General features: G+C 38.3%; 1 protein-coding gene across 1 annotated transcript in view; it reads right to left on the reverse strand.

Moving 5' to 3' along the window:
- LOC134658350 (solute carrier family 12 member 9) overlaps positions 1-6,365 on the reverse strand; it is a 46,165-nt gene extending 39,800 nt beyond the window's left edge. The window contains exons 1-3 of the mRNA XM_063513979.1: positions 6,171-6,365; positions 4,781-4,909; positions 185-307 (exon numbers count right to left, since the gene is read on the reverse strand). Of these exons, the coding sequence (XP_063370049.1) occupies positions 185-307; positions 4,781-4,895 (238 nt within the window). The 5' untranslated portion in view covers positions 4,896-4,909; positions 6,171-6,365. The remainder of the gene's footprint in view (positions 1-184; positions 308-4,780; positions 4,910-6,170) is intronic.
- Positions 6,366-14,866: the final 8,501 nt, after the last annotated feature.

Consider the following 14,866-nt stretch of genomic DNA (forward strand, 5'->3'; position numbering starts at 1 on the left):
AATGTATAACACTCCACACCACATGACACGTGTTATTCCGATAAACTGATGAATCATTTTATAACATAACAATATGTGTGGCTATTTTATAAAGGAATTCATAGCATAGATAGGCGTCATTACCGTAAAATATGTCCTTAGGCCGCTCTGAACTCTTCAAACTCCTCATATCCAGGAAACTCACCCATTCTGATGAAGACCAGAGCACTGAACATGGACAGCACGACGGGACAGAAGACCCCAGCGAAGGTCCCGACCTTTTTGATGCCGGGCCGCTCTGACCGGAACTCTCCGAATTCCACATATCCTGGAAACAACAGAAAAATAAATTATTCAGGGATCAATCGGAAGGAAACGACTAAAATATATTTTACAGTACATATGGTGCTACTTTCCCGCACTAGTGCGTAAATAAGTACTTTTCGTAGTTATGTCAAATATTTAAAGGGGCATATGTACTGTAAAACGTTGTACAATACGCGTGCGAATAGGTAATTCGCAACTCGTGTCTATTTAAAACACTCCCTTCGGTCGTGTTTTAATTTATCGCCACTCCTTTCGAATTTCCTCTTTTACGCACTTGTATCGTAAATAACTATTTCCATAATTATGTTTGGGTTGCTATTAGACTCCTCCCCTCCTTAAGCCACCAACGGATCGACAGCTGACGTTTACCCTTTATTACACATTTCCCTTCAGTAGTAATCACATTATGACTTATGAGTTATCGCACCTATCGTCGGTGAACTTGGACGTTGCTGTTGCCGTCTTACGATGTATAAGGTCCATTATATTTATTGTTGTTTAAAATTTAGGTACCTAGTACCTTACATATCAGCTCTCTAGCAATAACGGATGACTCACGCTAGAACGGTCCAGGTTCGGGCGTCCGACACATCGTTTTCTATGACGCGTGATCGGTTATCGGTGAAGTGTCGGACGCCTCAGCCCGGACCCGGACCGTTCTAGCCATGATTCATCCTTAACGGTCACTAAGCTAAACCTAGTATCTACAGACAGGCAGATAGACATGTCTAATAAAAAACAACGGAACCTCAATGCATGTTTTCGTGTCTAGTCAGGCGTCACTCCGCGATTTCGTAGCTTTGCTACAGGTAGCTAAAAGTACATCCGTTCGGCCCCAATTTTGGGGAAAGCCATAAGCCGCGCGTGGCGCTGTCGCCACCTAGCAGCCATATCTGTGCTGATCGTAACAGACGCGTTTTGTTAGAGAGTGAGTCTTCTGTACTTAGTAGTACTAAGTTAGTACTATTATTTATTGGGTAGTGACCCTGCCTGCTAAGCCGATGGTCCTGGGTTCGAATCCCGGTAAGGGCATTTATTTGTGTGATAAACACTAATATTTGTTCCGGAGTCATGGACGTTTTCTATGTATATAAGTATGTATTTATCTATATAAGTATGTATATCGTCGCCTAGTACCCATAGTACAAGCTTTGCTTAGTTTGGGGCTAGGTTGATCTGTGTAAGATGTCCCCCAATATTTATTTTATTTATTTATTTTATTTTATTCTGTGGTCTAGTCTATATTCAATACGATTTCAACAATAGCACCAAACTGACCTCGGTGATTGAGAAATGCCGATTTTCACACTCGACATCCGTTTATTGTTAGTCACGCTTTTTGCGCTTAACATCAAGGCGACGAAAAACAGGGCAGGCGATTATTATTTTCATATTTGTTAATAATTTTTGATCACACCTGCTCGAAAAAAGATAGTATTTACCTCTAGCCTGCCAGAGGCATAAAAGTAAGTTTTACCTAAATATTAATACCTATTTTGAATCTTAGAAAAATCAAAATTTAAATTTTTCTTAGCAATCATCAATTTGTGGGCGGCGAGAGGATAATCTGCTTAAGCATTTAATCGCAAGAATTGGCGCAGACACTAGTTTTAAATGCCTGACCCTTCAATGCAGAGGGGAAACTTGACCTATTGGAATTAGTTCGGTTCCCTGTCGGTATTTTCCTTTATTTATTTATTTAAACTTTATTGCACAAAATATATACAACAATGTACAAATGGCGGACTTAATGCCAAATGGCATTCTCTACCAGTTAACCATAGGGCCAAACAGAGATACCTTCAATTGGTGCAGAGAGAGAAAATATATTGAGTGAACGAAAACGATTGGTGATATTTCTTACGTAAGTTCCGAAAAATTCCAATAAACGTACTACTAATGTACAGTCACCTGCAATAATATTTTACTCTTCGAAGGCCGCAAAAATATGTGCCAGGCTCTTATACAAATTAGCTCTACAAATTAAATCGTGTCAGAATACTTATGCGGCCTTCGTTGTGTATTTATAATTGTAGGTGACTATACGAGTCGGGGTTTGAACCCGCAACCTCTGAATTGAGAGTGACACGCCCTTACCGCTAAGCTACCAACGTTTTATCGAATTTGACAACAATGCTAGAATAAATACCTACCTTCATTTGAGCTCTTTTCAGACATCTCGCAGCTCCGTGTCCACTTACGGCACATATTAATCTCATTAGTCATGCGTGTTTACAGTTAGGTACTTATTTATATTCTCGGTTCTTTGATAATCCACTCATGCGCTGGAGAAACACAATACCTAAAGTCTATTTTTTTATTCGGTAGACTAAAATGACATTTCATAGTATGAAATGACACATGATGTTCATACTATGAAATGTCGTTTTAGTCTACGGAATAAAAAAATAGACTTTACAAAAACTAAACTACCTAGAAACCTAAAGAAGATCCGAGACACCTTATTTCTAATTATTTATCAACATGGTGAATTAAATGTTTGAAATTGCTCAATTGATGAAAATAATTACAATATTATTTTCCTCAAAAAAAAAACAATGTAGTGTCTGTGGTGGGATCCCATACATTTCACGACTCTTCTCTTTCCGCACAGACTCTAAGTATCTTTTTAATTTTTACGTGCACCACTTTTTGAACCTTAATACAAGTAAACTAATTAAAAAACGTTTTATTCCTTTTTTCCGAAAATTTGTCCCTGCTTCATGTCACGTGATGCGGGGACAAATGGGTATAAATACACCCGTATTTTCTGTATCAAAATTAACTAACAAATAATTAATGCGCGTGCGCGCCTATACGACGCGCCAGACACCGGTGCACTGATAAAGTTTATCCGTGTCATAGAGAAATATAGTAAGAATAAGAGTGCGCACTCCATACATCAGTTTTGGTACCAAAAATACTATTATTTTATCGACATCTAGCATCGAATAGCGGAATTATCAGTACCGCTATTTGATACTAGATGTCTAGTGGGTCGCGACTCACGAAAATTGTATTGAACAACAATTTACAACTAATATTAAAGCAGAAGGAGTTGCAAATAGAGTTCCGGCTAATCCGGTTATATTATTAGCTGAAAATTGTTGAGCATTAGACTTTTGGGTCGGTGCTACATCTATTGTCAAGTAGCAGTACTGATAATTCCGCTATACGATGCTAGATGTCGACTATGAAAATACTAGTCTTTTTGATACCAAAACTGACCAGCTATCATGGTCGCATTTTTATCACCTGTCATGCTATGCGTCACTTTCGCATTTACATATTTGTTAGAACGTGACAGCCATGGTGACAAATGATAAAGAGCCGGCCATCTTAGCCCTACTGATGTATGGAGTGAGCACTCTTATGTATTTTTTTCTCTATGTCCGTGTTGATTGGACGGCGTTTATCGCGGGCGGTCAGCCGATGCGGTAAATAAGGTAAACTGTAACAGGTTAAGTGTGTTTTCAATTACTTATGTTCCATTGTTAGAGCGTCGCCAAGGGGAGGCAGGAGGCAGCTCCCCTCCCCCCCTAGAGAACAAAATTCGTAACTACTTAAATGTATTTTTAAATCCCTACTAATCTCTACATAGTATAAAACAAAGTCGCTTCCTGCTGTCTGTTCTCTCTTTAAAACTACGTAACGGATGTTGCTGCGGTTTTTTTAATAGAAAGAGTGATTCAAGAGGAAGGTTTATGTATAATTTGTTAACCCGTGCGAAGCCGGGGCGGGTCGCTAGTATTATATATGCAAAAGTAACTGTCTCTTTGTCTGTCTGTTATCTCTCCACGCTTATACCACTGAACCAATTTAGATAAAATTTGGTATGGAGAAAGTTTAAGGCCCAAAGAAGGATATAGCGTTATCAATCATCATCATCATCATCCCACACAGACAAAGTTACGGGCAGAAACTAGTGAACAAATAAATATAAAAAGGCACTTTTCCCTTTGCTTTTTACATTTTACTGTTTTTGATTGATATTGACATCCATTATCACATCCAATTTGACTCGCACAACGTATCAGCATTGCGATACAGCGAGGAAATGCCGCCAGCATCCTTGGTACAATGCCTCAAGGGTCTATTTTAGATTTAAGCTAGATAAGATAAGATAAAATGTTTATTTGTATAGTCATGTACATAGGATGTTGTTACAATTATTCAGGAAGCTTTCTATGACATGACACCCTGTTAGGGCACACAAATTGTCTTATAATTATCTAGCTTAATACTAAATTATATTACAGGCCATGCATGCTATTATGTATAATATTTGAATTTATGCATAATTAATAATTGGTCGGAGCAAATTTCGTATAAAATTAAATAAAATTCGTATTGGTTATGAGTTGCAAATAATTTAGTTATTTAGTTTAGTAGTACCACTGTATATATATGTATTTTATGTAAATAAATGTTTTTTCCCTTTTAGACAATGTGAAAATGCTTTATTCCAACATACCATCTCCGGCAGGTCTTGCAGTGGGCGTGCGACCGAGCCGCGCGCGCAGAGAGCCCATGAACCCCCGGGGCCCACGGTTCATGCTGGGCGACAGCGGGCTGAGAGTCTCCGCCATTGGGGGTTTTGTGTCTGTAAATTAATATTATGATATTATTGACTTATAAAAATCCCTCGAGATCCGAATCCCTGTAGATTAATATCACTATTGTTTTAAATTATTTATTTTTGATGAACATAGGACCAAAAATAATATAAAATTTTAAGTAGACTGTTTTTTTTCTTTAATGTCTGTGGCCTCCTGTGACTGTGCCTTTTCTAAGGATCAACAACCTATATCTTACATCACAAAATGTAACACATGCCTAAATTAATATTAAATGCTCACAAAAGGTGTCTGATTAAGAAATTAATATTGAACAGAGCAGAAAATATGTAGGTATACACTAATAATATGGTCTCATGTGGGTCTCACACTACAATTTCTGTTCCTAATGTTCTGTAACTAAGAAGTTGAAACCTTGTGTTTTCTTCTTTGTCCGTTGGCTCGTTGGATAGATGACATTCGAAAAAACGCAGGGCACTTTTGGATGACACTAGCCCAGGATCAGGATAAGTGGCATACACGAAGAGAGGCCTATACTCAATAGCTCGCCTAAACTAAAAATAGGGCGACTAAAGGCTAAAATGATGATAATGTCCCAAAAAAAGTTAAAAACTCATCTATTCAAGCCAATGTTTTGATCCATAATCCTAGTATGATACTATCATAAAGTACTCTAGTTTTATGGCTTGGGATGTATAAATTTACAAGGTCGTTTTTGTTTGCAATTGGATTAATTAGATTAATATCAATTTGGCATACTTACTTAAATGTATATCTTCCATTGCATCGAACTGATCAGCCTAAATTTACTACAGTATGTTTTTATCAAAATTCAGGCACAAAGTAACACTTGGTAAGTTAATTATCCTTCAGAAACCTTTAATTCAGTTACTTGGCTCTAACCTGATTAGTAAGCAGTAGTTATGTGAGCAATTGGCATAACAATGCACAATCAATGCCTTCTAGAAACAGTTCCAAGTAAAAAAAAAAACTTTGATCTGTGTTATTGTTGAGTGGAGTGAGCAAATTACTCCCGCAATTTTAGCCGCCGCTTATCCGGTGTCTTTTGTGACCTAATTCACTAGCTTACAGATGAAATCATCACTTTAAAAACACTAGAATTTCAACTCCTTATTTCCAATAAAAAAAAATAAGTTTCTTAGTTCAACGTTGTTAGAGCTTAACACGCACGGATAACTAATTCAGCTTTAAATTAGAAAAAACTGCGTGAGACAACAGTTGTAAATCCTCTTTGTTAGAAGGAGAACAACTAAAAAATCTACTCACTGTTTCTTTAATAATGGGGCGTCAAATTATTGGTTCAGCTGTTGAGCATTGCTGTAACGGCAGTTTGAAGTCATAGCTTTGTTTCGCAGTGTAAATATTGTTTGTTATCTTTTCGAGAACGATGATACGCACGGAAATACGAATTCAATTGATTATACACAAAATACAAAGTCAGAAATTTTGACAGGAAGTAAGTTAGTGTCAAGTTCGAGCAAAGTTAATCTTTAGATTACATTATTTTTTAACGAGAAAGAATCACCAGTATATAATATTAAATATGGATTAAAATGTTAATAAAATCGACATTTACGCCATCATGAGGTTACATCGAGTGTGAATGGGTAGCACATATTTTTTATAATTCGGTAGTTGTAAATAATAAGTCTCCTCGAACGTTTGATTTTGACGGAACTGTCACTGTCATTTATTGAGGAGTTTTTTTATAAAAGCATTATGCCCTGGATGCGAGTCTTTGAAGCCAACTTTTACTTGTAAGGCATGTCTAATTTTGTATTCCCAAACTGGATGTGGAATTAAATTCACATTTTTCTATCTGGCCAATCAGTCCTGTTACATTTAAGGACCATAATACTGTATGAAGACATTGCTATAGGACTGATGGGCGAGATAGAAAATTGAGAAAAACATTTCTTTTTTTTTTTTTAATCTTTATTTATTTATAGAGGGTTTTTACAAATGCCACCCTCATAGTGGCTCTCTAAAAAAAACTACAACAATCTAACTTTCACTATTTCTAATTTGTAAGATGGCCTTGACCATATTATAAAGAAGCCCAGCCTCTTCGGAGGCTGGACATGCCAGGATGCTATTGACTCTGCCGAGGTCATAGCACCTGACATTGAGCAAACGACGCTGTGCAGCACCTCGGCGACATTCCATTAAAATATGAAACACATCTTCAACTACTCCGCATAAGTTACATTTAGGCGAGTCAACTTTACGCATCATAAACGCGAAACTATTTAAAGGAATGTGGCCAGATCGCAATCTAAGAGCAACAATTAAATCTTGCCTGTTCATCCTACAGAAAGAGAACCATGGAGCACGAGGAAGTGTGGGTTGGATCGTTTTATACCATATACCCTTTGTGCGAGATCTTTCATCAAAATATTCAGACCACATGTCAAAGCACATATTTTTGACCTTGTACAGAACATCGGAGAACCAAGGGGTATTATGGCATTTAACACCCATTTCGGCTGCTTCCCTAGCCAACCGATCCACCACCTCGTTCCCCACAACACCACAGTGGGACGGGGTCCACTGAAAAATAACTTTCTTTTTGGCAGCGCATAGTTTAAGTACTAGACGAATTATAGTGTAAGCCACTGGAATGCCCCTAAAGACGTAAGTACAACGGTTCAAATGTTGAAGTGTGCATTTAGAATCCGTTAAAATTACAAACATATTGTGACTATTGATGCTGTCAATATATGAAAGTGACTCTGCAATTGCAATCATTTCAATAGCCATTATCGAAATATTGTCCATAATGTGTAGTTTAATTACTTCACCGGTTTGCCAATCTAGGAATGCTGCCCCACTACCAATATCTGTTTTAGATCCATCTGTAAATATCTTATAATAGTCATGATAGGTGTCTGTAAGCATTGAATTGCATATACTTCGTAACTGAGATCCGTCGTACTTACGTTTAGCTTTATCGATTTTCTCAACATTTAATACTAGATGAGTACTTAAATCTATATTAGTAACCCAGGTATCGAGTGAAAACATTTCTAGCTGGTTACTACAGTATACCGGGGTGTCCTTAAACTCATTAAATACAAGTCCAATTAACGGTTTTGTTTTGTTACGCCAGTAAAGGTTATCAAAAGAGTTTTTTAAATCCGACAGAAGACCAGGTAGGGAATTTGTACTTTGAGATTTAGATTTTAACAACATTTTCCCTGCAAGATACTGTCTCCGAATTGCTAACGGAGGTACGGTCAGTTCTGATTCCATGACATGGATAGGTGTACTTTTTATAAACCCTCCAATTATTCGTAAGCAAGTGTTTTGAAGTGTGTCTAACCTAGCTAAATTAGTTTTAGCGCTATTCCCGTATAAAAAACTAGCATAATCGAGCCTACTTCTTATCATTGCAATGTACAGTCGTCTTAAGTGGACTTGGTGCACTCCCCACCCCGCTCCCGCCAAAACTTTAAATATATTTATAAATTTAGTAACTTTAATTTTGATTTCATTTATGTGTTTCCCCCATCGCAGGCCTCGGTCAAGCCAAAGGCCCAAGTATTTAACGGTATCCACAACTTCAAGTGCTTTGTTGTTAATTTTAATAGAAATGTTATCTTTTTTAAATCCCCTTTTAAACAGACAAATTTTACTTTTACTCTGAGAAATCTCTAGACCTATGTCTAAAAATAAGGTATGTATTTTATCTAAAGCCTGCTGGATTTTTACTTCTCCCTCAGCAGGGTTTTTACAATGGCAATATAAAACGTAATCATCAGCATATTGAGAAATGAATATCTCCTTCTCAAGGGTTTTACAGATCTTCATAGTGGCTATGTTAAAAAGTAACGGGGATAGCGGGTCCCCCTGGGCTAAACCGCGACCAGTCGATCTTTCTATAACTAGATCATCTAATTGAATTTTGAGGACTCTATGCTTCAAAAAATTCCAAAGGTAGTTGCAAACTCTACGTCCTACTTTTAGTGAGTCCAGGGTAGAGATTAGCACAGTATTATCAATATTATTGTAAGCACTGTCAATATCTAAAAAGCAGCCTAAAGTTGATAAACCTTTTGAGAAGCCAATTTGAATCCTAGTAACCAGGATGCTCAAATTATCTAAACATGATTTACATTTCCTAAACCCCAAAGTATTTTCAGAGAACACCTTATTACGTTCTAGAAGCCACTCGATTCTATGGTTGATAATTGCGTGGAAGATTTTGCATACACACGACATTAAAGAAATAGGTCGTAATGATGATACTTGGCTTGGATCTCTGCCCGGTTTTGGGATAGGGATAATACCAATATCTTTCCACTGACTAGGGACAAATCCGTTTACGAAAAAGTTATTGTATAGACGCAACAGTATCTTTTTGCCATTTTCTGGAAGATGTCTAATCATCGAGTATGAAATGTCATCGCACCCAGGGGAGGTATCCTTAAGTTTAATACACTTATTTAACTCCTGAATAGAGATATCAATGTCAATGGGAGACTCATGATCCAAAAGCAAGGGCGAAGGTGGGACAGCGTAATCTGGAGACAGCGAACATAGTAGTTCTTCAGCTAGTACTGGATTAATGTACTGTCTAGGGGTTCTGTAGCCCTTCATCCAGGCCATTTTCCTCCACATCTCACTCGAAGTAGTACTTGCATCGACTGAAGAGCATAGATCTTGCCAACTCTTTCGTATAGCTCCACACAGATCATTATGGGCCTTAGAAGTTTGGTCCTGTAAAATATCTAGGTTTCCTGGAGTAGGATTCCTACGAAACATGGTTAACGCCAACCTGCGTTTGGCTATAGCTTCCGATAGCTTTTGGTTCCAATAGGGTTTAGGCTTAAAAGCTGACTTTATATTATTATTAAATGTATGATAAGGGACATATATATCTGCTACTTGATTAATGAGGTGAATAAATTGATTATAATTTTCTTGATGGTCGCTACAGAATGTAAAATTTTCAAAATGATCTTGTAAATCTTCTGTATATTTTTGCCAATTAGCCTTTTTGAAATTTCTTTTTTTAACAGGGATGCTGAAATTGCATTGATATTTAGTTGAAAGTTTTATAAAAAAGTGATCACTACCTAATGTTTCATTAACTATTGACCAATTAAGGTCTAGAGCTATATCTGTGCTGGCCATACTAATATCGGGAGAGGATTTTTGTAATACGCCGTCAGAAAGCCTCATCCAAGTGGTGTCTCCGTTGTTGAGTGTTAACAAGTCACTGTCCAAAATAGAATTATAAATTTGATTACCTCTTGGATCCGTCTTACACGACCAACTAGAGTGATGCCCATTAAAGTCGCCAAGGACTAAGGTTTTCGGCTCACAATGACCTAAGACTTCGTCCCAATCCGTTTGACTTGTATTTATTTTACTAGGACAATAAATTGCAACAATGTTTTCAATAACTCGGCATCCTAAAAGCTTAACCTTCAGAAATTCAATACCTGTGTTACTAATGACAACATTGGATATTAGAGATTGAATAGAGTTATGTACGAGAATCATTACACCCCCGTAACCATCAAGTCTATCCTTTCTGTAAACCTGATAACCATTAACTCTAACGCTATAATCTTTTGACAACCATGTTTCGCTTACCACAGCAATATGAACTTTTTGTAATCTTAACAATTCTTGAAACGATTTAAGCTTGCCTAACAGACTCTGGGCATTCCATTGAATAATATTTAAACTAATGGATTTACTAGAGCTAGCCATAATTAACAAACTGCAAAAAACCTTTAACTATACTTGAGTCTGAAAAGAATCCTGCCGCCAGAATCACCATCCATTCCACACACAATTTAATTACGCCTTGAATTTTGTCTTGGATACTTATACTATTTAGAAAAATCACCTCCTTTACCCGTCTTAACAGCTCATTAAAAGTCGTTTTCCGATTGTTCTCGTTCTCGTGTGATCCATTGTCCGTGTCACTTTGAGCGTTAATTCCTGTATTCCGTTCTATCTTCGGTGAGTCAACAGCGGGTTTCTTCCTTTTCTCGTTTTTGGTTTGAGTTTTAATTTTTTGTTCCGACGATCCAAGCTTGGAAGTACCAGGTATTGGGTCTTGAACTTTGTGATTCAGAATTGGATTAGCTCTTCTTTCTGAAAGAACATTACTGTACGATGCAACACATGGCGATTTATCAGAGATTGGTGGAGGGCTAATCTTTAATGGAGGGAATGAGTGAGAATTCATGCACGGTTTTTCTTCCTGTAGTGGTCTTGGTATAGGGGACGCGTAAAGGGTCAGTGCCTTTCTGTAAGTACAGTTGAATTCTGACATCAACTCCCTTAGTTTCCTTTCTTTCTGGAATACAGGGCAGATCTTCGCCATCGAAATATGGTTACCACGACAGTTAACGCATTCAAAGGTAGTAGTTACACAGTTAGGGTGATCGCCTCCACATTTAGGGCACATAAATATTTTTGAAGTACAATTTCTAATGCTATGACCAATTTTCCAACATTTGAAACATTGTGTGACAGGGTGAACGTAGGGTTCTACTTTTAATCGTAAGTCATCAACGAAGACGTAAGGTGGCAGTTTCGAGCACTTGAAAGATAGCCGTGCCACCTCACTAGGGCACCAATGACCATCGGCTTTATCACGGCGGTTTAATCTTTTGGCTGCAATTACTTTCTCAGAGCAATTCACTAACTTTAGAATATCTTCCTCGGCAAGATCAATATCAACATTTCTTATGATGCCATAACTCAGTCCAGTCTCCATTGGCTTGTGTAAAACCCAACCTTGTTTAATAATGTTTTCACATTGAAAAATTTTGTCCATATTTTCCTTGTCACTAAACTCCAGCCGAACTTTAAAAGGGTTTAAATATTTTATAGCACAGATACCTTTTATGTTGTTTTCTTTTAAAAAACGAGCCATGGCAAACTGTTTCGGAAGTTGTTCTTTATTCGAGATATACACTTGAAGGTAAACTTTGTCGATGTCATCTGGAGGTACTGGGGTGTTTCTCTCCTTTTTCCTTTTCGTTTCCACTGTATTCCACTCTCTCATTCCATCCTCACTTTCCTTTTCTTCTTCTCTATGTCTTTTCGTAGTTTGTCTGCCCACATCCATCAAATTTTCATCATCTTCGCTTTTGTTATACTCGTAGTAGGAATCATCATCAGAATCGGTCGGTAGTTTAATCTCCTGTCCCTGAACCATCCTTTTAACTTTGAGGCTATACGACGAATTAGACTTTGTATTTGGGAATTGATCTGGCAAAATATTACTAGACGATATTTGGCCGAGGGCCAACTCAGAATCCTGAGAGTCAGGCTCTGGTAGACTATAAAATGGGTTGTTAAGGATAATTCCTGTCTCCTTGTTAGTTCCAGCAATATTGCCAACTGTTTTAGACTGCGGGGGATTTGATCGAGAGCATGACCTGGACCTAGACAACACTTTTACCTTCTGATCGCTAATGGGTATACGGGATTTAGACTTGGGGTCTATATCTTGCCTACGACTGCGGGCTGAGATGGCGCGGCAGTTGTCGTTTCTGACAGTTACAAACGCAGCGGGAGACGGCGGGAACTGAATTGAAGGGCCTGTTGACCCTCCAGGATCGCCGAGGGAATCATTCTCCATTTCTAAAATTATAGGTTCAGTAAGAGTACCTACACTAAAAGGAGAATAGATCTAGGCACACTAATTGCTAATCTGATAAAATAAATAAATTTTTAATATTCGCGCTTGACACTGTTGAAGTGACAGGGAACGACTTGTCTGTGAGAAAAACATTTCGCATTTTCCCCATAGTAAATGTATGCAAAAAGTTTTTATTAATTTGTGGCTTTTACCGTAAGTTGACCCCTTGGAAACTATTGATACTGGATAGGAATGGAATCGATTGGCATACAAAAACAGCATGTAAAAACTAGCAAAAAGCAGAGCTTTGTAAGGGCTCGCGGAGTTTTCCTACCTGGACCGCGATTTTGATCCAGTCCGAGGCTTGTTCCATGATCGATCGAGTGGGTCCGTTAAGAAAGCAGCTATAAGTGAGAGCAAGAAAGAAATATACTAACCGGACCCCGGTTGCTGTCTGGTACGCCTGTCTGTTACAGCACTTACAGCTTTTACTTTGTCCATTAAAAACGTGTCCAGACGACAAAATCAAATTGCCAATATCATCCACATATAATATACAATTTCATAGGCGCTTATTACATCCTACACGGTCGCCCAGTACTTTTTGTAAGGAAGCCAACTGGCTTTCCTACATAATGTTGGGTCAGCGAGCCAATGTCCTTGAATTTAATTTTTGCGTCCATACCACACAGTTGAGCGAAAAACTATCCCGTCTGGACACCTACTGGCGGTAATCACGCTGCTCCGTACATAAACACACACACACACACACAGTTCCACTAGGTACAGCCAGGGTTCAGCATCAGCTCTATCTTGGGTACTGCTCTTTTAAGTGCTCATTAAGACGTTTCAGATGACCAAAACAGCGTGTGCCTATGTTGCACCAAACCTATCTTGGGTACTAATCTCCTAAGTGCAACAAACCTGAGTTCCACTAGGTACTGCCAGGGTTCAGCATCAGCTCTATCTTGGGTACTGCTCTCCCAAGTGCTCATCATGACGAGTCGGATGTCTAAAACAGCATGTGTCTTTGTTGCATCAAACCTGAGTTGCAATAAGTACAGCCAGGGTTGAGCATCAGCTTTATCTTGGGTACTACTCTCCTAAATGCTCATCGATACGAGTCGGATGACTAAAACAGCGTGTGCCTATGTTGCAACAAACCTGAGTTCCACTAGGTACTGCCGGGGTTCAGCATCAGCTCTATCTTGGGTACTGCTCTCCCAATCGCTCATCATGACGAGTCGGATGTCCAGTCCAAAACAGCGTGTGTCTATGTTGCATCAAACCTGAGTTTCACTAGGTTCAGCGAAGGTTCAGCATCAGCTCTATAAGTGCTCATCAAGACGTGTCGATTTATTAAGACAGCATGTGCCTGTGTTGCACCAAACCTGAGTTCCACTAGGAACTGCCAGGGTTCTGGGTCATTTTGTTGAACTGCACGCCGACGTTGCAATTGGCGTGCAGTCGGCGTGTAGTTCCCATACAAGTTGCAGTCATGTGTCGGCCCTAAGTCGCTGAAGTTTGTATTATAATATGATCTTTATTTATAATTTATAATTTTAGCAGTTCCAAGCAATAGTAACACTAAAGGCGCGATTCATTAATTACGTAAGACAATTTTTACCAGTTTTTGACCCCCTTCCCTATATGTAAGAAATCATAAGAATAGGCTGACCCCCGCCCCCTCTCGCCCTATATTACCATATATTACGTAAGAATCTAAAGGAAAAAATGAGTACACGTTTGGTTTGTTTTAGTGTTTATTATTTAAAAAATATTTTTATGTATGTTTATTTGTACGTACGTTTGTACAGGACAAAGGTACTTGAGCTCGTTTAAGTTAACTCTGCACCGTGTTTGATAGCATAGAGTGTGGAAGTATTATTATTATTTTAAACGTCTTAATTTCGTAGAAATTAAAAAAAATCGCATCTTTGTGATCTTACTTACGTAAGAACTATAAAAACCCCCTCCCTCCCCCTAGTAAGAAAAAATGTGAAAAAATAAGATATGTTCGACCCCCTCAGCCCCAAAATCATCTTACGTAATAAATGAATGGCGCCAAAACTGTTTCTCGAACTGAAAATACCCGATCTACGTTTGCTAACACAACATGACTGATCAGTTCATCAGCGTGCAGCGTCACAAAACATACGAGTAAATTGACCTCCGCAGTGAATATACAGCAAGATTGATTGTTCTAGTAGGTATTCACAGAAACTTATTGCTAAATTGGGAATCAAACCAAGCGAAGCGAGGTGGGTCTGAATCCAAAATTTTAACCCTCTTTTGTATTCATCGTTGTTAATGGCGTAAGCGCCATCGACATTATTGAAATTGAAAACACCAC

The sequence above is a fragment of the Cydia amplana genome, chromosome 22 (genome assembly GCF_948474715.1).
Source record: "Cydia amplana chromosome 22, ilCydAmpl1.1, whole genome shotgun sequence".
Lineage (NCBI taxonomy): Eukaryota > Metazoa > Arthropoda > Insecta > Lepidoptera > Tortricidae > Cydia > Cydia amplana.